Below are 24731 nucleotides of genomic sequence, written 5' to 3'. Positions count from 1 at the left end.
CCCAGCGTCCGGTGGCTGAAGATGGCTAGTAGTGTTCGCCGACAGGAACCTGACTTTCACGTTATTGAATGTTATTTCCTTTGGGTGGGCAGAGCACTGGTCCACGAAAAGCAAAACTTTCCGGTTTCTTGAAGCCATTTTCCGATCAAGGCTTGTCAAGAACTCGCGGAAAAATTCTCCAGTCATCCACGCCTTTCGGTTACCTTTGTAAAAGACAGGCAAACGCTCCGCCGATCGGAAACACCTCGGTTTCTTCGACTTACTGATGACGGTAAGCTGGAGTTTCTCAGATCCATCCGAGTTGCAGCAAAAGAGTACTGTTACTCTCTCCTTGATTTTCTGGCCGCCCTAGCATGCCTAGCCTTTTACACAAAAACTTCTTTCCGGTTGAAGGTTGAAAAAGAGGCCCGCCTCGTCGGCATTAAATACAGTCAAACCCAGATATATCAAACCCGGATATATCGAAGTTTGGTTATATCGAACTCACGAAATATCCCCTTGAAAATCTCATGTAAAAGTATAGGAAAGCCGCGTCATATATCGAACTCAATTTCACCGGTCGTTCGATATATCGAACTCCGCACCACGCACTGGAAAGTGTGCCTTCCCCAAAGACGATCGCATCACCCTCGGCCGTTTGCCATGTGATGTTCTCAAGCCACGCGCGGAAGGAATGAGAGGGGACAGTTCGGCGACGGCTGGTCTAGGGCAGCGCCGCGCCCATTCCTCAAAGGCGCGCGTATCTGCGTTATCGTTTCCCGCGCGCCAGCACCTGACGTTTGCAAGCTGAGTGCGTGAATGAACCAGGGAGAGCCTGGTGGGAACGAGAGGGGAAAAACGCGATAGAGCAAAGCGCAAGGGCGTGACCATTCCTTTGCCGAGCTATCTCTCCCCTTCCTCTCTTCCGGCCTTCGTTATCAGTAGCACGTGCTACGCATGCGCCAAGCCAGCTCAGCCCCTTTTCAGACATAACACGCTTTCTCCAGCGCGTGTTGCGAACCCTCTGCGCACCGCGGCTAACGTGGCTATGACGCCAATTAGCGGCAGATCTCACTCTTTTTTTTTTTTTTTGCGAGAGTCGTTCATTCTTATCGTTGTGCTGTACGCGCGGCGTAGCATAAGGTATGGCGGCTGCGGGAAATTAAGAAGCGGCAGTTTCTTTTTTTTTTTTTTTTTTTTTTTTTTTTTTTTTTTTTTTTTTGCGGGAGCCGTTTTTTGCATGTATGAGTCAACGAAAGCATGCAGTCTGCTGCGATCATGACACCGGCTTTTAGCATTTTTTGCTTCAAACAGCATTTAGCTATCACGCTTTCCAATTATTTTGTGGCAGTGGACTACGCCCGCCCCAAACGCGGCGTGATAAATCGAACCAGGCTTGTGCAATCAGCCATAAGTTCGCTCCCTGCCACCACAGGAGCTATCAAAAGGTAAACACGCCGCGACGTTATCGCTGCGCAGCATCTTGGCACGCTGCCAAGAAACGAGCTGCGGATGAGACGACTGAAACGGAGTGACTCGCGCCATCGACATGCAAGCAAAAACGCCTCGCCGCGGCGACACAGAGACCTTGTTTTGAGCTGCCGCGGTGGCTGGAGCGGCGAGAGGAACGCAGCTCCAACAAATTGGAAATTTTTCGCTTTGTCGCTGCCGCTCGTCGCTGAGATAGCTCAATCGCTTGTGAGCGAGCTGGCCTTAACGCTTCTTTTCTTTCTTTTTTTTTCTCATTCTTGGGTGCAAAAGTGGAGGGTGGTTTCATTATGCGAGTGGGTTGATTACGCGACAAATACAGTATCGTTTTTTCACGTTGTAAGTGCCGTCCCACGTCGATTTCTGTATATCGAATTATCGATATATCGAACTATTTCGCGATCCCCTTCAAGTTCGATATATCCGGGTTCTACTGTATGTCGCATGGCGCGTACTCCGAAATCAGCGCCGGCAGTGTGTTCAGCCACTCATCTACAGCTGACTGGTCCACTTTTTTGCCTTCACCTGAGACAACCCGGTAGACAAGTCCGTGCCGCTCTTTAAACCGGTACAGCCATCCCCCAGACGCTTGGAAATTTTCAATTCCAAGCGAAAGCGCGATGGTGTCGGCTTTTTCACGTAGCACCTTGCCGTCCACGTTGACATCGGCCGCTGTCACTTTACAGAACCAAGTCAGCAGAACCTCTTCCAGCTTGACATGGGTCGCTGTTTTAGCCTGCTTCACGTTCGCACCGAAGTGCTGCACATTTTTCAAGATGACATCCCGCTACCCAACAATGGTGCAGAGCGTCGACGGTGCCAACCCTAGCTCTTTTGCCAAATTGACAAGCTTCTTCTTAGGGTTTTCGTCAACCTTCTTCAGCACTTCCAAGCTTTTCCTTAAAAGAAAGGGCTTTACGCTTCCGCGACATTTCGGCAGCAGCGAACGCTTGCGTCTTTCTAACGTTTGGGCAGTTCACGTCACAGCGAACGACAAAAAGAAGCGGCAAACGGAGAACTACTGCAGCGGCAGCCAGCGTCACAGGCCTCCTGGGAGCAGCCGGCGAGACAACTTTTCGATAGACCAATGAGCTGCCAGCGAATGAGTGACGTACACGACTGGGCACGTGCCTCGCCTTGGCCGTCCTTGTCTAGTGCTCGTCGGTTTGCTACAAAAGGGAGGTGGGGGCAGGGTGGCTAGTGGGGTGAGGGGGGTTGGAGAGGAGAGGCAGCGGCCGCGGTAGGTACCCTCTCCCCCTGTGAGCTCTTGCACTGAGCTGCTCGGTGGCTATGTGCGGCTTTGTACAACGTTCGTTCGTATCATTCGCGGCGTGGGGGGGGGGGGGGGGGGGGAAGGAGTTAGCGGTGGCCGCGTCGGTTATGTCACCCTCTTGAGGCCAGCCGCGCCGGCCCGCTCGCATGCGCGACTGGTTTGCATGTTCGTATCAACCACGGCGGGTTCAGAAACTCTTCGTATCACCCCGAATCTTAACGTATTCTATACAATGTAGTCCGTTCAAAGCATTCTTAAAATTCGTATCATCCCGAAATTCGTACCAGCCGTAATCGTATCATCGAGATTCTACTGTACAGTCACAAAAACGACGTTCCATCTCATTCACCCTCTCGACCAATGCTCACGACATCATGCAACAGCTCGTCTACCTTTGACTGGCGTAGGCACATTTATCTTACTTCGCAGATACTGGCATTCTGATGCACACGTGCTTCTCGGCGGGAAAAGCCTCACTCTGGTCCCAACAAAGACATAGAGTAATGTTTGGAGTAGTAATGTTTGAAAAGTGCCTGCAAATGTTAAGAATTTTATGAATTTGAGTTGTGTTTTATATGCTTGTAATTTGTTTTTTTTTTCACCCTGCTATGATCTGTAGTGGATCGCAGTATCTGTAAATAAAAAAAGAATAAAAAATCTAATCACACAAAAAATGCTCAATGAGACACGCATACTTTTGTTTTGGCTTGGTTTGGCTAACCGGACGGTTAGAACCACGCCTTTAGACACCACACGTACAAGCGCGCTTAGTCTTTCATGCCCCTTTTATGCCCTCTTTTTGCCAGTGTCCAGTGTAGGGGCTCGCAGAATCCATAAAAGCAGCCCACAGAACACAATTTGAGAAACCCTGCCTTTAAAGCAAGCAGAGCTGAAGTGTCTCCCAAATACTGTAAAACCTCATTGATATGTTCCCGGTTCGTATGATTTCCCGTCTCATATGTTCAAAATTGTGGGCAGTAAAACATCTCCCACAGTTACACTATTTTTCTCCCGGTTAATATGTGCACGGATAACACGATTTCCCAGTTATCATGTTTGAAATTGACAGACTGTGCTTGTATAATATATTTTGCGATCAATTGGATATATCATATAAGCTAATGATTGCTCGCAATGTGAAAAACTGATCAGCAGTTCTCCCCCACCACAGTTGCTTTCCTGCAGTGCCTAGGTGTAACGGGGCGAAGCATCAAAGAAATCCAATGAGCCAACACATGAGGCGCCCGTACCAACGGAAACGTAACTTCATGAGGAGAGACGCGGTGGTTTCTTTTGCGGTACCTTAGGGGCATAGGAATGAACCTGAAAGCTCGTTAATTCAAAATGGTACCACAACCTGGGCGGCGGCCGGTGGCACCAGAAGGTAGGGGTTGGCGGCCACGGTGGCAGCTGCCTGCTCTTCTCTCCCACGCAATCTCCAAAGCTTGCAACTAAATACTCGTTAATTCGACCCCCGTTAATTTGGAAATACGAGTAGGTATTTCTGTCGGCGCGGTCCCAGCCTATGCCCATGAAAGGCTATGACGTCGAACGGGCGCTACAGGTTTCCAAATAAAAAATGAAATCATTACGCAGGAAGGACTTTTTTTGCGACAGTCGTCCATCCTTCCGGCCATAAGTCATCAATCAACGAAAGCACGCGGTCAGTCATGATCACGATGCCGGCTTTTAGCCCCGTTCGCTTTAAAACGCATTTGCACTACCACGCGTTCCAATGATTGTGTGGCAGCGGGCGTCGCCCGCCCCAAACGCGACACGATAAAGTGAAAACGAGGCCTGCGCAACCAGATGAGCACTTGCATTCTGCCAAGTCGCCCTCCCTTTATTCCTGACAGAGCTAGTGTAAAAAGCTAGCTAAAAAGAGCTAGCGTAAAAAGAACACTCAATCTAGTACTAACACAGCATCGTTACTTTTGCACTGTTGTCTACTTCTGGCCACAAAGCCACATCCACACAGCCAGCGCTCTGCACAGCGCCCCTAGTTTTAGCCAAGGAAGCAAGTGTAATGGTGCAGCGAGACCCACAAAAGCCTCCAACCAGTCAACACGAGCAGTCTGTCGCGACAGCCACCATCATCACCGCACATCACTGTTGCACAAGGTCTTTGCTGTCCAGCCCTATCCACATTAGCCTTTCTTTCCAATCTTTTTTTACGTTCCCTACTCTAATGAACAATTCCACATCCCCTTCTTTCTGAACGGCGCTCACTGGTCCCAATCTACATTCATAGCCCCCCTATACTCTTGAAGCCGCACAGCTCCAAGGTCATCCAAAAGCTTGCTTCTCCTGATAGCTCTCAAGTGTAGTGGTGGACATCGCTGTAGCTATCTCAAGAAGCAACGAGAAGAAGTTTGTGCTATATTTGTACCTTGCTTCTGAACAAAACGCGAGAAGCATTCTGAAACCTGCAAAGTAAGAGAAAAAAACTGTGTTACATCTGTGTAAACATGGTGTGTTCTCTTAGTGAGTCAAACCATGTCAATCCTACTTTGCGAGTTTACATGCAGTTTGCAGTGTATCAGCTGCGGTTGAGGCAGTTGTGGCAGCTATGAAAGATGAAGCCATGCACATACCTGGAGCTGTAACTGTGGACGTGACGCTCGTCAGAGCCGGTGTCATTGCAGGGGAAAGGGAAGAGGAGGACGAGGCAAGGGAAGGGCCGGCCAAGGAGGAAACCATGACTGTTGGCGGTATCTTGCCCTGGTGTACGAGCGGCACGGTGCCTGGCGCCGACACCGTCTTCACCACGGGCACACTCAGAGCAGGCTGAGGGGGATGTGAGGAAGGCAGTGGGCTGGGGGCCGCTGTCGTCGACACAAGGATGACCTGCAACGACCATACTTACAGGGTCAGAGTGCCGAGCTGTGTGCGAACAATCACCAACGAAAGGCAGATACGAGCTAATTTCTCAGAGCACTTTCTCCCTTTCATACTACTTGTCTTCGAGAGATTTTACAGACAAAGTCCACTTCAGGGATCATGCTGTTATGAATTACGCACGAAAAGCAGCACCCTAGCTGTGTAGTCAGCCTTAAACATAGACCCATAATGGATACAAAATAGCAAGGATTAGAAATAAGACTGCATGCAGGTGATTGAGAGAGTTCACTATACATAGTGCATGAAATGTGCAATTTTTACTAGAGTGTCACAGCAAAATTTTCACACTGGTTTGTTCCCACAACAACATAAAGGCTGGTTGATGCTCGCAGGCACAAGACCTGAAGAGCGTTTATGGTGCTTGCAGACCTCTGTCAGAGCTTGCGATGTCCTTAACGTGGAAGAAACTTTGCAACGCATCTAGTATTATACCTACGTTAATGCCCGCTCCCCGCATGGTTAAGTAATTTTGAGTGCTGTATTAGACTAGTTCCGGCATTTTATGCTCTGCATCATGGTTCTCAGCCTTCACTTCCCCCATCCAACGCACATGCAAGTGTTTTTCAAATACTCTATATCACGTCACCGTTTTGTCAACTGGAACGCCGTTGCTGGCCATGAAGCCACTTTCAGTTTCGGTTTGCTGTTCTCACTTTCCGAAAACAGTTGTACATGAAATTTCGAAAAATAATTTGTTGTGCCACAGTCAGACCGAAGAATATAATGCAATCAAAAACTCAAAGTGACGAAAAAAGCCACTAGAGCTGCCCTTTAAACACCAAGTAATCAAGACATCTATGTGTGCCACTGCATCGGCTCCTTGAAGCCGGTCTGCCGGTGGAGAAAGAAAATAGAAAAATATATGTATTTATGCTTCCAAGAAAGCCCACCCAAAGAGAGAGGAGAGGGAGCAGCCGTGCCGGCCGAGCTAGGATGATCAGCCCTCGTACCTTTGCCCTCTTCAGAAGGCTGTAATGCAATGCTGCTATTCGGCAACTGCTTACCCCATTATCAAGCTATGTGTGCACACATCCAGGCTTATTGCATCGCTCAAGCCAACTGCCTCGCTCAATTTTTTTTTATCCTCCGTGCTTCCCTTATTCACATGTAGTCATTTGGTGTGCGCTGTGGTTGACAACTTGCTTTTGAAGTACTAGTTTATGCAGGGTGATTGGTACGGCATTAGCTGCTACCCACTTCACAGTATTCTGTATAATAAAGTAGGCACTGTTAAAAGCAGGTTTGGTCAGAGTGAAATAGCTGATGTAGTATCGAACGAATTCCAGAAAATCACACAGTTCGTTACAACCTCCTGAATAAAGAATATCTTTCTATCTATAACTTGGTTCCACTGTATTACTTAGAGCACTGAGAATGCAGGAGCGCACAAACACCCCCACAACAGGCATGCCCATAATGGCACTGCAAAATTAAGTCTACTGAGCATATCAATATTTGGTTCACAGGAAAGGAAAGGCACAGTATCTGTCACACTTGTTCTGCGGACACCTGAACCCCCCCTCAAGGGAAGGGAGGAAGGTGGGAGTGAAAGTGGAAAGAGAAACTCTAGTGGAGGGCTACGAATGTCGACCACCTGGGGATCTTTCACAGGACGCCTCTCCGTTTATGCTACATTGAAACATTGAAAAGAACACGAAAAATTACAAACAAGAAAGACAAGAAAGCATAGTGCACTGTTATACAAAACAATGTCACCTCCCAATGATTCACCAGCAACAAAGCAGTGTCGCACCTTTTGTGAGCACACCGGCACAGTGGTGGTTCTGTGAGGTGCCGACACCCTGACTGGTGCAGCAGGCCCGGTCGGCAGACTGATTACCTTCGTTGTCACCACAGGCAAAGTGGCAGGAACGGCGATGGCTGCTGGTGTCCCAGCCACCGGCGCCGGGACCACCACCTTGGTCACAATGGGGCCATTGCTGGTTGTTGCCCGCGAAAACGAAGCCGTGGAGGCAATAGCCGTGACGGCAGAAGAAGCAGCAGCAACAGCAGGAGGAGCCGGTGCAGAGGGAGAAGCAGCCACAGGAGTGGTGGGGGCAGTGGCGCAAGCGGGTGCGGCGGCGACGCTCGTAGGAATGGTTTCACTGCTGGTGGTTGTGGGCACAGTGATTAGCGAGTCCAGGCTCAAAGAGCGCTTCCTCTTTCGCACGGTAACATCCTCATCTCCTTGCACTACATCTGGTATGGCTGCAGTGGAGGAGAAAGAAAATGTGAGTTTGGTAAAATGAAAAATTTCAAAACCCGGCCAGCCCTGCAGTTGAGGGTAAGAAAACAGGTGGAAAATTTTTTTGAAACGAACAGGTTAGCACCCATTGCCCTCTATAGAAGAAAAATAGCCCCTGAGGCAATAAGTAAGGTTAGAAAAAAAAAATAGTAACAGACAATTCATTTCCGAGCACCTTCCACAAAGTGCTCATGCCAATGCTCCTGATGTTTCAAAACACAAGTAGCAGGAGTAATCTATGCCTCTTCCACTCTTCCACAGCAACTTACTGTGTTTTTGCTTTGCTCCCAAAAATATGCAAACGGGGTCCAGCAGGGTTATAACAACGTGAAGCGAATGAAGAAAAACACAAGTGCATTGCTGAAGCAACACCTAGTTCCAAGCAGCACCTGTAGCATTTCAGAGCACACCAACTGGGGCATTCATATCATAAACCAGGAGGCATTTCATGCCAAATAGTTGATTAGATCTCGTTAAGAACATAACCAAAAACAGTGCGCACAAAGAGTACTCGGTTGCATATTTATGACGCATCCTGCATGAAGTTATAGTGCTTACTGCACAGGTATATACAGTCGAAACCGGATAATTTGAATTTTGGTTATATCGAAATCACAGAATATCCCCATGAAAATGCCATGTAAAAGTATAGGAAAGCTGCTTCGTATATCGAACTCAATTTCACCGGTCGTTCGATATATTGAACTCAGCACCATGCATTGGACGGTGCGCCTTCCCCAAAGACGATCACATCACCCACGGCCGTTTCGTTTTCAAGCCACGCACGGAAGGAGAGGGCACAGTTCGGCGATGGCTGGTCTAGGGCAGCGCCGCACCCTTTCCCCAAATGTGCACGCATCTGCGGTGATTGCTGCTGCGCGCCAACACGTGATGTTTGCAAGCCATGTGTGTGAAGGAACGAGAGGGAACCACTGCAGCGTGCAGCCGTGGTGTTCGGGAGGGGGGAAAAATGTGATAGAGTGAAGCGCAAGGATGCGCTGTGCCCGAGCTTTATCTCTCCCCTTCCTCTCTCCTGGTCTTCGTTTGGAGCAGCATGCACTACGCATGCACGGACAAGCCAACGTGGCAGATGCTTTCTCCAGTGCGTATTGCGAACGCTCTGCGCGCGGCGGCTGACGTGCAATGCGTGTCTCGTGTCGTCGTGCTGAACTATAGTGTTCTAGAACTATAGTGTTCTATAGCTGAACATGCGTAAGCCACGGCGGCTGCCAACGCTGAGCAGCATTTTAACGTGGTAGCGTTAAAGGGGTCGTGAAACGTTTTCCAGAAATTTTGCGCGGCTTAGTTAAATGGAATCCTTGTCCTGCATCATATAATATACCTCGATTCGTTTCATCGCCCGCGTTGATTTAATAGCGACAAAAACAGAATTTCGGTTTCCTAGCGCGCGTCCTCCTCAACTCAACAGACACGTCATAGCGCTAAGCCAATGAGAAGCTCCCGTTGCCGGAGCCTGCTGAGCCAAAGTTGACCAAGCTCGGTGTATTTTAGAGGTTCTAATTGTGCCCTACTCTACGCTCACGGCCGACGCCTAGGTTCCTCCGTGGGTTCCAGCGTCGCTGTGCTGCTATAGTGAACTAGAATATAGTCGCTACTGTTAAAACATGGTTACATCGTGGGCTTTGAGCCTTACGCCGACGCAACTTTTCGGGTGCTAGGTCGGCGAAGATGGACCCTGCGAGCGACCGGTACAGTAACACTTGTGTCGAGAGGCCGCGGTAACCGCGGCACAACTCCGGCTTGCAGAAGCCCCGACCGTCAGCCTCCCGATCCCAGCCGTTTCGGAACTACGCATTGGTATGTATGTCCGAGTCTTGCAGCCTAGCCTACGTTTGACCGTTGCGAGAGTGCGCAATCGCTAACCGAAGCTTTCGAACAGGTGCAGCTGCGGGCGGTGCGTGCCGATGCCGACTGCTCTTGAGAGCATCTGGCGAGATCCCGGCGGCGACTACGTAGTTGAAGCAGCCGTCTGGGTGTTACAGATCATCCGCATTTACTCCAAATGCTTCTTGATCATGGACTGCTAGTTGAGAACACAAGGTAAGAACCTTGAGCGAAAGGCGACATAACTTGAACAAGCGGCACCTGTTTTTCATTTTCTCGAGCAAGAAATGCTGTAATGAAATCTATTGCGGAAGGCAGTGTTAATAAAATAAAGCTTCCCCTTTAACGTTACTTACCTGCGATCATCTACACTGTCTACAGTGTTGATATTGCGCCACGTTAGTGCGAACACATCGCTGGTTTTCATATTTTTCTTGTTTTCGTAGAAGCGCATGAGCATGACGTTTCACCATGCAAATTACTGGTTTGCTTAATTCCATGCACGAGTAAATGAGAAAACACGCATCATCTGATAGTGTGAACTTGCTAAATGGAAAGGGCATGCACATTGATGTGAAGTAACGAGGGGGGCGGGGGACGCTGCCCGGACACATTTGCTTGTTTTATTAGCCAGGTATGACCTTCAGCAAGTGCAGCACTTCAAAACATAAATACATAAGGAATGCCACAAGAAATGCAGTAAATAAGTACAAAAGCAATCTCATTTCGGAGGACTCTGTGCTAAGTGAAATTGCATGCAGTGAAGTAGCCTGTCTCCTGCGGAAGCCGTGGGAAAATGCACTAAAAAACGACACAGAAAAGAAAAACACACAGAGCAGGACTGGCTTCTGCAGACGATCACTAACTAGCCCGACAACTGTTGTTATAGCCTGTCCCCACTTGCTGCCAGAACAATCACCATACCAGCACTCAAAGTTTTATTTGCTAGTTTTTTTTTTACCCACTTGCATTAGGTGAGTGTTGTATAGTGTGCAAATATAATTAAAAAAATTGACTTCACTGATACCATTATCAACACCTGCACACAGTAAACCTCTCCAAAATGCTTTGACACTGACATTTTACATGTGCTGAAATGTAACAACCAAAAAAAAAGAAAGACGTTCTCCCAAAGGCCAGTACACCGAAACTTCCACAGTTTGAGTAAGTGTTGGAAATTTTACAGTTAGCAAATGAAGTTATAGAGTAGTTTTACGGCACTTGCAGAAAGTTTGGCACGTGCCGTGTTGTGGGAAAACAACGGAGAGCTGTTGACAGAAGTGCACTTGTAGTTTATGGCTCCTTCGAATAGAATGACTCCATGCACAGAGCTGCTTAATGCATAAGTCGCATACTTAACATCTTCGTGCTATGCGGATGATATCAGCGTGGACATTGACATCGGCCACAACACTAGTATAGAGGGTGTAAGACGACTACCAGGTTTTGTCAGTCAAAAGCTGCATTGCCTTCAGGCATTATTTTGCTGCAGTAGCAAATTGTGATTGCACTGGAGTTCTAATATTGGGTGGGTCTCATTCTCTCTCAATCGCCTGCAGCAGAATTCAAAGTTTGCCATACTTCCAGGGAGAATAAATTGACAGTGAAAGTTACACTGTACAGCTTCTGTTAGACGGGAATTAATTGTACAGATGCATGAATAACTTTCAAATTTGTAAAAGACCTAAATCATATTTTCATTTTGCTATGCTGAAAAGTGAATATTGCTTTTTCTCTTGTCAACAGGAGGCACCACTACATCTGCTACAGCCAGCTTGCGCACTGGCTTTGGGGATGCCTCAGCAGACATCACAGTAAAGTCCTCCCTATTTGTAATGCAAGCCAAATAAGGGAAAGGTTTCCATCTGACAGTTACACTGGTTTCCAGTTTGTGCAAGGTTTGTAGAGTCATCACCTTATTCATTCTGAAACAAGCCGGAAAATATGAGAAGAGAGAATTGCAGGACAGCTGGACTAATAACTGGAATTTTACTAAAGGATAGAGGCAAAAGAAGACTTGCACAGAGATGCACATGTAAAAAAGGCCCCAAAAGACTGACCGATTTCTTAGCCACACACACGTCCTTAGCCTTTGCAGTATAGTGTGCCTTTGGACTTGGATCTGTTGTAACGAGTGGTTCTTGACCATAAGGAATTTGCTTTTTTTTAGATTTTGATTTTTTAGACCCTTTCTCTTTCCACGCTTTCACTGCTTTGCGGGGTTTTTCGTGCACGTGCATTTCTGTGCGAATCTTCTTTTGCCTCTTTCCTTCAGTAACATTTCAGTTGTTAGTCAAACTTTGTCTTGTGCTCCTCTCACGTGTTTCGTCTTCTGGCTGGTTTTAAGATGAATCAGTACCAACTCATCCAGTTGTTAGTCTTGTTGATATCACTAGCCTGACTGCACCCACTGCTGGGTAAATGCTTCTCCCATATCCATCCGAATAACCCGATCCTGTGCCAGGTGCATGATTCTCGCAAACTTCCTAATTTCATCTGCTTGCCCGAGTTTCTGCCGCCCCCTGCTAAACTTGCCTCCCCTTGGAATCTAAAAGACATATATAGGCTCACTTAGAATGAATTTTGTGTACTCACTCCCTTCCTTTACCTTTGACGGGTAGAATTTTTCTTCTTTTGGAACTGACCGCAGATACATCAGCTGCATCCATATGATCCCCGCAGACTTCCTAATCTCATCTGTCTGCCCGTATTTCTGCCGCCCCCTGCTACGCTTGCCTTCCCCTGGAATCTACAAGACATATATAGGCTCACTTAGAATGAATTTTGTGTGTTCACTCCCCACCTATACCTTTGATGGGTGGACTTTGTTTTAGCACTGACCGCAAATGCATCATAATTGTGCAGTTGTGTATACACCTGCTTGTATAGATGTCTCTCCCATATCTATCCAAATAACCCGATCCTCTGTCAGCTGCATCCATCTGATCCCCGCAAACTTTTTATCTGCCTGCCTGAGTTTCCGCTGCCCCCTGCTATACTTGCCTTCCCTTGGAATCTACAAGACATATATAGGCTCACTTAGAATGAATTTTGTGTACTCAATCTCTAACTATACCTTTGTCGGATGCATTTTTTTTTTATTTAGCACTGACCTCAACACATCATGATTGTGAAGCTGTATATACACATTTGTATATTTAGGAGAGAGGAAGACAGCAAAGAAGCGTGAATAAAAGATGCCTTGCTCTAGGTCAACTTCCTTCTAGCCTAAAAATTTTGTATGCCCTGATGAACCTGCGGCCAACCAATAAATTATTTTGAAAGCAACATGTCTCTAACACTCATTTGGTAACATTAGATAATGCCCAAATGTACTACAAAGTGGTGGTCCTTGTGGCACTGACAAACCTAGATTTTCTAGTTGCCGCGTTCACCTTTACACGACCTTGAAAAATAGTGGCTCATGGGGAATAGAAAAATCAAACCGTTTTCTGCAAAAGCTGCTTTGAAAGGTGGCCACTGTTTTCAGCATTTTGCAGTCTCATTCAGAAGCAAGCCAGCATAATCTGCAATCTGTAGACATGCATACAATAATATGTGCCTTATACTTTGAAATGTACCAGACTTTAACCAGTCATAAAACAGCGTGCTGAAAAGGTATGTATAGTAAAGCCTCCTTCGTTGATGATACCCGTAGTTTGCATGAAAACATCTGCACTAGAACCTGCATGACGTTGAGTTAATTGGCCTTCTGGTTGAATATGCCACCAAAATGCTGGTAATACAATGAACTTTGTCGGTGCTGGGGTCAAGTCTAGAAATATAAAGTTGGGATGGTTTAATTGTGAAACCTTGCTGCTGAATTCACTGCAGGCTAGAATGTAACAGGATTAAAGGGCAGCTGTAGACGTAAGGGCAGTCCACATTGTCACGGAATCTTATGCGTCCTAGTACACATATCTACATACCGTGCATGTTTTGCTAGTAAACAATGTAACCACAGATTTGCGAAGCTCCAAGAATGCTACACTGATGCTGTCTGAGTAGCTGCTTGTGTCGCTGAATATTGTGAAAGCCTTTTGATGGAACGAAAACTGCTTGGTGAATACTTATGCAGAGTGAGGTTGGTCAGGAGCGCAGGTGATATGTACACCCTCGCAATTTAACCATACAAGCACAGACTATGATACTCATACAAATTGAAAAATATAAGGGAAGGAATTGAACTGAAGACTTCGCGGTTCGACAGTCCAAACTTCTACTACATGTGCTTTGGGCTGTGTGTGCTAGCCCGCCTGCAATCTGATTGCCCGAGCCAGGAAAATGGTACACACCCATATGAGCACCACTCCCAGCACTCTGTAACATGTACATAGAAGTGCAGGTGCTTGGGATAAACTTTGGCTGCTGCAATGCACCTCAAACAATGGCATGTTAGCCAGAATAGCAGGTTGGGCTTGTTGGTTTTCCATCCTGAGGTAACAGCGCAAAACGTGGATGGGAGCACAAGACGAGAAGACGATGAGACATTGTGTCGTCTTCTCGTCTTGTGCTCCCATCCACGTTTTGTGCTGTTACTTCAGAATGTCACGTGCCTGCCCAATATCTACATAATTGTCGCACGAACCACTTTGTGTGTATTTACGACTACTTGCACAACACCATTGCCACCCACTGATGATGAGCAGCTGAACAGCAGTCTTTCACGTACACTCCGCTGCCATTAATTACAAATGCTATCACGCTACGACTTCCCATACCACCCCACCCAACCTCTGTGTGTAATGACTCAACCTTTGGTGCGTTTGCATGTTCTCGGGATACTGGAGAAATCCAAGATATCAATTAGTAGATTCAAGCAACTTAATCTGACATACATCTGGTGAGAATATTACAACTCTATCCATGTATACACAGATCTGTATCACCGCAAGCGTCGCCTACAATTGTGGTGATGCCGCTCAGAACATGACTCATCTTTTTTTTTAAGGGCATAATTCTCCACAAAACGCTGCTGAGCTTGTGGCCCCTTGGTAAGAGGCTTTCCACATCTGTGGGAAACCACTTTAGAAGTGGTGTGAATTCACAGTTTCAAAGCCTGCATTACAAATTTTTGGAAGTTTTCAACACCACACCCTTACCAGCCTTTGGCACTACACATCACTGAGTTCCTTATATCTACTTGTGCTCAAGGCCACAAGGTAGTGCGTTAGTGGATCCATACCCACTTGCCAATTATATGCCATTATGCATGCTTTCTCCATAGACTGCATCTAAATGTGGTTTCACACACAAATATTTATACTTAATTGGACAGGCGGACTGCCCAGAATGTTCCACATGTGACATTACGGAGACTCTGGAGCGTGTACTAGTGGTGTGTCCCAGTATATGCGTGCAAAACAATAACTCGAGTTACTTCTTTGAAGTGTTTTGGCAACAGGCCTCTCTCAGAGGACTTATTGGCCGGTTGGCCAGAAATGGAAGGCTCTACAGGCAGTGCAGGCTTTCTGCTGCTTCTTGCATGACACAGGACTTGACTCGTGACTGTGGTGCAAGTTACTATTCCTGTATATATTTTAATCAAGTCATGACCCTCTTTGTTCTTCTCTTTCTGTAGCAGGTCAGATATTAAACTTTTAAGCCAATCTATCCGCCTTTCCAATCAATAACACTTGCGTGAATGCATTTCTCCTGGATGGTGTGATTACCAGATCAACCATCCAGGAGAAATGCATCGTAATGCAAGGACACCATCGTAATGCAAGGACATGGGGCGTATGAGCTTTTGAGGTGAACAATTTTTACCCTAGAAATGTCTTTTAAATGATGTGAAGGATTCTGTATATATTTTAATCAAGTCACGACCCTCTTTGTTCTTCTCTTTCTTTAGCAGGTCAGATATTAAACTTTTAAGCCAATCTATCCGCCTTTCCAATCAATAACACTTGCGTGAATGCATTTCTCCTGGATGGTTGATCTGGTATTCACACCATCGTAATGCAAGGACATGGGGCGTATGAGCTTTTGAGGTGAAGAATTTTTACCCTAGAAATGTCTTTTAAATGATGTGAAGGATTCTGAGCTCTGCTCAACATGATCCTCCTCTTTGGAGTCTTCATCAGGTTCTATGGGACTAGATGAGTGCTGTGGAAAAAACGTGATCGAAGTGGAACCAAGGGGCCTGTTCTGGGTGGTACGATATGCTGGTAGGGGCACCTGTTGTGCTGGCCTCACGGTATCGTTCAAAATAAAAAAAAAATCCAAAATGCGCATATTACTGCTATGAGGGCAATCTGGCAGGAAACAATCAAATAGAACTGGTGGCTTCTGCGAGTCGAGTAGTTCTCAAATAAGCATATCTGTAAGGCTACAAATCGCAACTACGTTTACTGCCTTTATCACGCGAGCTACACTTTTTTTTGCCAATGCACTGAGCCAGCGGTTTTGCGTCGGTACGACGCATCGTTTGAGGTGAGCTTTCTTCGTTTCCGGTCCATGCCGAGGCTTCGAATGACGCCGAGGTTCATTTAGGACTTCCAGTAGAAAGTAGTACGAACACATGAACCCAATCGGTGTGCCAAAACTTGTGAAAGCGAACGTTACTTCCACTCGGAGAAGCCGTGCTGCAATCGATCGCGACGTACACGGTTGGCATAGTGAGCACTCAAACCCGCACAACACGCCTAAACCCAGAACCTAACGGTGACAGGAAAAATAGGCGAAGTCTGAGCACTGTAGACGTTGTAGGAAGTATGCTTCCTCTTTTTTTTTTTTTCTTCTTTTCTTTCTTTTTTTTTTTTTTTTGAGAAAGGTTACGAGAGAGGCGTCTGGAAGGTGGGGGAGCAAAGCTGCGACAACGCGTATGGTGAAAGGGCCACCCAAGTACATTGTAGCAACCTTTCTTTTTTTTTTCGGTTTCCGGCTTTCCGTGTAGTGCCATAGTTCAGGTCATCCGGCCGAAATAAAGGAAGCGAAGCTCGACACGCTATTCTCAGTGATGCAGCGCGGAGGCGAGCAACTAATATACGAGTACGCGCCGCGGCGCCCGCTCCTGAAACACTCCACCCACCACTCGGATTGAACACACTTGTCGATTTCTTTGACCTGGAACCGTATTTAGATCGTATCTTTAATGACGCCAAGAATAATAATAATAAAAAAAATTACAGCAGCGGCCGCACAACCAAGTTGTGCCGGTGGTATGAGACTGCTCAAGACGTTGTGCTCCATCACGAATGTTCACAAAAAAAGAAAAAGAAAATAACAACAACAAATTAGATTGGAACCATTGTCATTTGGAGTACCCGGCGGAGCGAGGTATAGCCGTCGTTACCGAAAATCTGAACTTGAGCGTCACCTCTCGCTCTGTTCCAGAGCGCAGCGAGAAGCAGACACCACCCGTAAAGTGAACTTTACCACCCGTCCTGCTCCGCCGCCGCCGCCGCCGACCGCGCGTCACGTGACAGTATTGTTGAAGAAATGCGTTTGCGTGAGCGAATAATTGATATAATATATTTTTATTTGCTAACTTTAACAGCAACCTATTATTGTATGGGAAATAATGATTATATCTGCGTTTCCAAATGGCTAAACATGACGTAGGCGAGTACTTCTAATTCCGGCCTACAGGGTCGCATGGTCGCTTCAGGAACGCAAAAATGCTTTGATTTCAGAATGGTATTATTAAATGCAGAAGCAATATTTCGACGAGATATTTTAGAATAGGCATACCTAATGTTTACTGAAGCAAGGAAAATTGCAACTGGGCTGCTACATTTTCGTTTCACGACCCCTTTAAGGAGCTCGTGTCGCAGAAAAGCTGGTGTCGTCGGCGGCGTTGGCCGTGAGCGATAAATCCCGGCATGCACTTCATAAATAAAAAGCAACTTCCAAGATGGGCTGGGTGGGAATCGAACCAGGGTCTCCGGAGTGTGAGACGGAGACGCTACCACTCAGCCATGAGTTCGATGCTTGAAAGCGGTACAAAAGCGCTTCTAGTGAATGCGGTGTTGCATTAGAAACGTGCCGTAGAACGTTATACTGCGGTGTATATTGGTAATTATGAGCATGTTACTTACAGAAGTCGCAGTTACACGATTAGCGAAGTACGTTTCCGCTACATTTCTTCTGCGCTCTGCGCACATGCAGAGCCATCTTGCAGCAAACACAGAAGAACCCCTCCTCGCAATGTGCGGCGCTGCCCCGACACGTGGCGCGCCACTCGCCCTTGACGTTTCGCCGTGCACTCTCACGGGTTGTAGAATCAAGCGTCTTTCCTTTCTTTAGATCACTATCTTCACTCACCCGCTTCTCCCCTTCAAGCCGCGCGGGTACCGCTGCGAGGATGCCCCAATAACCTTGCATTTAATAAGTTTTTTCGATGAGGTGCAATAACGCTATCACTATTTGGGAACACAGCGCGGAACAAGACGCAACACAAGAAAACGAAGGTAGACAGGACGGAGCGCTGACAGCGCTCCGTCCTGTCTACCTTCGTTTTCTTGTGTTGCGTCTTGTTCCGCGCTGTGTTCCCAAATATGGATTTGAACCAACTAGCCCAACAGCAAGTGTTGCTTAACGCTATCACGTTCCACTCTTGAAGGCGAAGCTTAAGCGTCCTCCAAATTTTCTTTTAATTCTTCCTACAGCCACAACAACCTTCCACGGAGGCCGTGACGTCACGCCGGTTGCTCCCGGCACCCCGGACGCTGCTCTCGGCCGCCTGGCGTTCGCGTTGAATCTGTCGCGGCTGCTTGTTATAATGACACCCAGGTGTGCATCTGTTGCAGGATTTTTGCGTTCGGTAATTATTAAGGGAGCTTGACTAACACTCAAGTATATTTCTTTTGGCACCACCGAGGCATGCACCGCCAGTATCTAATGCAGCTTTTAGACTTGTAAACGGCGTTCTGAAATATAGTCGCAAATGCTTTTATACAAATGGTTTTATTGACAGGAAGAGTTGGAAGCGCCCAATTTCATTTTTTGTCTAACGTCTTAATTTTTCTGTCCACAGCTTTTTTCTTTTTTTTTTTTTTGCGCTGTACTTTGAATATGTACGTTTCTCAGTTTACAAAAGTTGTTCAAAGTAATGTTTGTTGCGGCGATCACTACATGCCGCTGTAGAGTTTCTGGTGGGTGCCATTCTTACAGGTTTCCAAGGCGACATCTCGAAATGAAATGCCTACGGGGCTAGCCTGCCACCGGATTCGTATCTTGTAGGCCGTTTTTTTCTTGTGTGGGAGTCGTTCATGCTTGCCGTCGTGTTGAACGTGCGGCGTAGCGTATGCTATGGCGGCTGCGGACGTTAAGAAGCAGCAATTTTTTTTTTTCTTTTCCTTGTGCTGAACATGCGGTCAGCTGCGATCATGACACTGCCTTTTAGCATTGTTCGCTTCAAACGGCATTTGCAGCTATCCCGCTTTTCAATGATTTTGTGACAGTGGACTACGCCCGCCCCAAGCGCGGCGTGATAAATCGACTCAGGCTTGTGCAATCAAGCCATCACAGGCACTCTGCCAAGTTCACTCCTTGCTACTGCAGGATCTATCAAAAGTATAGTAAAAAAATAAACACGCCATGACGTTATGGCTGCGTAGCATCTTGGCGCGCTGCCAATGAATGAGCTGTAGATGCGATGGTCGAAACGGAGGGGCGCGCCATCGAACGCTTTTCTTTTTTATCCAATTCTCGGGGGCAATAGTGGAGGGGTGGGTTCATTAAGCGAGTAGGTTTATTACGCGGCAAATACAGTATCATTTTTCATGATTGCAAGTGACGTCTCAAGCCGATTTCTGTATATCAAATTATCGATATATTGAACTATTTTGCGATCCCTTTCAAGTTCGATATATCCGGGTTCGACTGTATACAGCAGCCAAACAGATGACTGGCTTGATTAAAAAAAAATTAAAAATCAAGGGACTAATGGCTTTAAGATGGGATGTTCCACAGCAGATGCCCTCAAGTTCTTCATGCTTGGAGAATCCTCGAGTGTATTCAATACCTTAAGTGCTGAAGAATCCTGTCTGTCTCCCCTTTCATCCCTTGCATGCAGAAGAGTAGTCCCTCAATAAAATGGCCAAAATTCAACTTATAATTGCTGGCTTTGTGGTGAAACAGTCTGCTGTAAGCAACTGCATGGTCAGAAACAAAATACTTGAGGCACGCATACGTTAAACAAGGGTTTCTCAAATAGGGTTCTGCAAAGCAGTCGGTTGTTCCGAAACACTTTTTGGGGTTCCTCAATCAGTAAAATCTTGTTCATTTGGCCTTCAAGAGAGAAGAAAAAAAATACTCCAATTTACCAAAAGTTTGAACTGTTGAAAGAGCCTAAAAAAAACTGCAAAAACTGCTTGCATCGAAGTAAGTTTATCTTACAAACACCTGTACAATGATGTTCTGCATTTGCGATGAAACCCTAGTGGGAATGGCGGTCTTTCCCGATTTTGTCAAGTCTGTTGATTTGTGCCCACTATCCAGAATGTAAAAGAATTAAAGCCCACTGAAACCCTTCCAAGACTATCTTTTTACCAACTACATTCGCTGATCATAAAATGTACTTGATGCCGATGGATTTGTCAATTGCCTCTACATACAAAATCCCCTCTTTTTTCTTTTTCTTTTCTTCTTCTTCTTCTTTTTTTTTTTTTCAACCTACCATCATACTGAACTCTGCACACCTTCAAGTGCAACTCCAGGTTGGAGCCTTGCTGATGGGACGCTTCAGACGTTTGCGAGGCTTCTTGGTATTCATGAACGTGGTAGGCAATACTGATGCCCAAGAAATTTCACGCCACCTTCTTTTTTTCTTATGTCGATCACAGTAGTGTTGCTGGCACAGTTTCACTTTCATATTTGATTCTAACATGCAGGTTATTTTTGTTCCGGAAGAAAAGTGCATATTAGAATCGGATAAATATGATGGATACTTGGGAAACCTAAAAAAAAAATGGTCCAGGGAACCAATGCCTCCATGGTACCTAGTTCCAGAGCCCTAGTACCGTATCATAAAGGATAACGATGATGTACTAGTAATACATAGTGCTGAATACGCCACACTATACTCCGTTTCATACATCAGGTGCAACACAGCAAAAGCTACGCAAGTAGTCCGCAAGAAAAAAAACAGGAGACGTATCACTACGTGCTCGTTCTGTAGGCGAGTGGTTCCTGGCGAAACGGGCTCTATTCCGAGCATACACGTTTGCAATAACATGCTTCGCATGCTTAGACAGCTTCACAGAGCGGAGCTTATAGAAAAAATGCGCACCAAAGAACCATTTTCTCAAAAAGGAATGCGCAGCGGAGGGCACAGCCAGCGCCATCTGGTGGCACAGCTGGCAAGGTTGCGGGGCAGCAAAACGCGGCACGAACAAAAACGACATAAAAAAACATACAAATTAGCCGAATCCGACCTTTTCTCCCTAAAAAAGGTGCTTTATATGAAGTTGATGGCAAATGTAAAATGTATTAAGCTTGCAGACAAAGTAACTATTATTGTCTCTCGTCAAGAGCAGGCACTATTTTTTATCGCGGATGCGGAGAGCGCAAACAAGAGCTGTAGCTTTGGTACTGTTGCACTTGATGTATGAAACGGCGTATAACAAACCTTTGTCCTTCGCAGGCCAACAGCCAGAAAGAAAGAGGGTAGTGGGGAAAATACGACCCTTTCATGCCTGTTGAGGCCACACTTGACACTCCAATTCTTCTACTGCTTTGGCCGTGGCGAGCTTTGCCATCACCAAGTGGCAAGTGCTCAGTGTTGTATGTTACTCACTAGGCTCCGACTTCACCACGGGAGGCCCAAACAGCTTGGCCGGAGGGGCACTGGAAGACAGAGGTGGCGTCCGTGCTGCACTTGGCGGTGCAACTGCCGCGGCCTGCGGCGTCCGAGACTGTGCCATGGGACCATTGAGACCAGAACACGATGGCACAGCTGCGTTGGGACCATTTCCTGCACATGGGAGGAAGAAATGTCGAAGCCCACTCGTGAAATTCCGCACATCAACAGGACTATAGCATACAGAAAACCACGAAGTCAGAGGGTACCCAAATGTGCAAACGGTCACAAGACGCATACAGTCGAACCCGGTTATATCGAACCCGGATATATCGAATTTTGGTTATATCGAACTCACGGAATATCCCCTTGAAAATCCCATGTAAAAGTATAGGAAAGCCGCGTCGTATATGGAACTTAATTTCACCAGTCGTTCGATATATCGAACTCCGCACCACGCACTGAAAAGTGTGCCTTCCCCAAAGACGATCGCATCACCCTTGGCCGTTTACCGCGTGACGTTTTCAAGCCACGCGTGGAAGGAATGAGAGGGGACAGTTCGGCGACAGCTGGTCTGGACAGCGCCGTGCCCATTCCCCAAAGGCGCGCATCTGCAGTTATCGTTTCCCGCGCGCCAGCACATGATGTTTGCAAGCCATGTGCGTGGGTGTACCCATCCTTTTGCCGAGCTATCTCTCTCCTTCAGCACGCGCTACGCATACGCCAAGCCAGCACAGCCCGTTTTCAGACAGGCGTCAGACGCTTTCTCCAGCATGTGTTGCAAACCCTCTGCACGCGGCGGCTCGGCTGAGGTGGCTATGGCGCCTGCGGACGTTAAAAAGCGGCAGTTTTTTTTTTTTTTTTTTTTTTTCTTGCGGGAGTCGTTTATTCTTCCATGTATGAATCAACGAAAGCATGCGGTCAGCTGCTGCGATCATGACGCCCGCCTCAAGCGCGGCGTGATAAATCGAACCAGGCTTGTGCAATCAAGCCATCACGGGCACTCTGCCAAGTTCGCTCCCGCCACCGCAGGAGCTATCAAAAGATAAACGCGCCCCGACGTTATCGCTGCGCAGCATCTTGGCAGCATGCCAAGAAATGAGCTGTGGATGAGACGACCGAAACGGAGTGACGCACGCCATCGACATGCAAGCGAAGACGCTCGCGATTTCTGCCGCGGCAACACAGAAACCTTGTTTTGAGCTGCCGCAGTGGCTCGAGCGGCGAAAGGGACGCAGTTCCAACAAGTTTGAAATTCTTCGCTCTGTCGCTGCCGCTCGCTCAATCGCTTGCATGTGAGCGAGCTGGCCTTAACGCATTTTTTTTTTTTCAAAATTTCGGTGCAAAAGTGGAGGGTGGGTTCATTATGCGAGTGGGTTAATTACGCGACAAATACGGTATCGTTTTTTTCGCATCGTAAGTGCCGTCACAAGCCGATTTCTGTATATCGAATTATCGATATATCGAACTATTTCGCGATCCCCTTCGAGTTCGATATATCCGGGTTCGACTGTATTTGCGTAACCTAAGAATCAGCTTCTAGATACCAAAGTCCTCTTGTGGACATGACCTTCTTGTCACTCTACAATAAACTCTGCAGAACATTGGTACTAGACAGAAGACAGTGTCATTCAGCTAGTTTCTGATATCAGAAAATGATAGAAAAGAAAGCGGGCAGGAACCAGACAAGGTAGAGGCAGCTGTTACACTAACAGTGCTTTCTTGTCTTGCCACTGTGTGGTTCTCTCGTCGCATTCTAAAATGAAGCCATCAAAGCCATGTATTCTGCATGCAATATACACGTTAGGCCACAGGAGCCTCCTGATACCAATTACCATTTCCAGTGCGACATCAGGCTTAACTTAGGCACACTGAAATGTTTCCACTTTCATTAGCATGTATGAAGTGCAGTAAAAGCTCGTCAATACAAACTTCACAGGACAACGAAAAAAAGTTCAAGTTATCTGACATTCGAATTATTGAATGGCTTCGAAAAAAACTGACAAGAGCCATTTGCATTATGGTAAATTTATCACACGTATTTACTCACATAATAAAACCACCACCCACTTTTGCCCCTCAGAATTTGAAAAAGAAAGCTTTAGTTGTTAGTTCGTCCATTTCGCCATCTATCGCAGTCCACAGCACATTTCTCAGCAGCACGCTAAGAGTCTGCACAGCAGAAACATTGCAGTGCTTTTCTTTTGACATTAGCTGGCTCTAGCCGTTGGATGGAGAAGAGGGGGGAGGGGGGAACGAACTTGGCAGAGTGCCGGCGGAGGCTTGCTTGGCTTGTCCGGTGGCACAAGGCTGGTTTTTAGTATGTTTCCTTAATGACACCGCGATTAAGTGACTGTGGCGGGCGCTGACAGAAATACTTATCAGTATACAGTCGGTCCCGGATACATCGAACTCGAAGGGGATCGCGAAATAGTTCGAAATATCAATAATTCAATAGACAGAAATCTGCTTGAGATGCCACTTGCGATCGTGAAAAAGACCATATTTGTTGCATAATCAACCAACTCGCATAAAGAACCCACTATCTCCTTTTGCCGCTAAGAATTTGAAAAAAAAAAAAAAAAAAGCATCAGTCGATGACGTGTCCCTCCGTTTCGACCGTCACATCCACAGCTCATTTATTGGCAGCGCGCCAAGATGCTGCGCAGCGATAACGTCACGACGTGTTTATCTTTTGACTATACTTTTCATAGATCCTGCAGTGGCAGGGAGCAAACTTGGCAGAGTACCCGCGTAATGACTTGATTGCACAAGCCTGGTTCGATTTATCGCGCCGCACTTGGGGTGGGGTGGGCCTAGTCCACTGCTACAAAATCATTGGCAAGTGTGATAGCTGCTAATGCCGTTTGAAATGAACAATACTAAAAGCCGGTGTCATGATTGCAGCCGACCGCGTGCTTTCGTTGATTCATAGATGCAAGAATGAACGACTCTCGCAAAAAAAAAAATCTGCCGCTTCTTAACGTCTGCAACCGCCATAGCTTCGCTGCGCCGCACGTTCAGCCCAGCCCGACAAGAACAACTGTCGCAAAAGAAAACATAAATTGCTGCTTCTTAATTTCCACAGCTCAGCATGACGGTAAGAATAAACAACTTCCAAGCTGTAGCGCACACAAGACGAGGGACTGAGAACAAGAGGACACACACAGCGCTGTGTGTCCTCTCGTTCTCAGTCCCTCGTCTTTTGTGCACTACAGCTTGGAAGTATGAACCAACAAGCCCAAATTCCGACA

At 46.7% G+C, this 24731-nt stretch overlaps 1 protein-coding gene and 1 long non-coding RNA gene across 4 annotated transcripts in view; one reads left to right on the top strand and one right to left on the bottom strand.

Annotated features, from left to right (window-relative positions):
* LOC146199915 (uncharacterized) overlaps positions 1 to 24731 on the bottom strand; it is a 105690-nt gene that overhangs the window by 56133 nt on the left and 24826 nt on the right. For both annotated transcript variants that reach the window (XM_084595293.1, XM_084595294.1), the window contains exons 6-8: positions 21475 to 21651; positions 7395 to 7849; positions 5335 to 5587 (exon numbers count right to left, since the gene is read on the bottom strand). In XM_084595293.1, coding sequence (XP_084451419.1) covers positions 5335 to 5587; positions 7395 to 7849; positions 21475 to 21651 — 885 coding nt within the window. The remainder of the gene's footprint in view (positions 1 to 5334; positions 5588 to 7394; positions 7850 to 21474; positions 21652 to 24731) is intronic.
* Positions 9437 to 13379, top strand: LOC146199916 (uncharacterized). Of its 2 annotated transcripts, none has more exons than XR_014705144.1 (3): positions 9437 to 9947; positions 11478 to 11629; positions 12838 to 13379. It is a non-coding gene; the product is annotated as an uncharacterized LOC146199916 (long non-coding RNA). The 2 variants fall into 2 exon arrangements; XR_014705143.1 differs by lacking the exon at positions 12838 to 13379 and having other exon boundaries at positions 9437 to 9704; positions 9787 to 9947; positions 11478 to 11845.

The sequence above is a fragment of the Amblyomma maculatum genome, chromosome 2, assembly GCF_055883805.1.
Source record: "Amblyomma maculatum isolate TAMU_Amacu chromosome 2, ASM5588380v1, whole genome shotgun sequence".
Classification (NCBI taxonomy): Eukaryota; Metazoa; Arthropoda; class Arachnida; order Ixodida; family Ixodidae; genus Amblyomma; species Amblyomma maculatum.
This window is presented reverse-complemented; position numbering and strand designations above follow the sequence as displayed.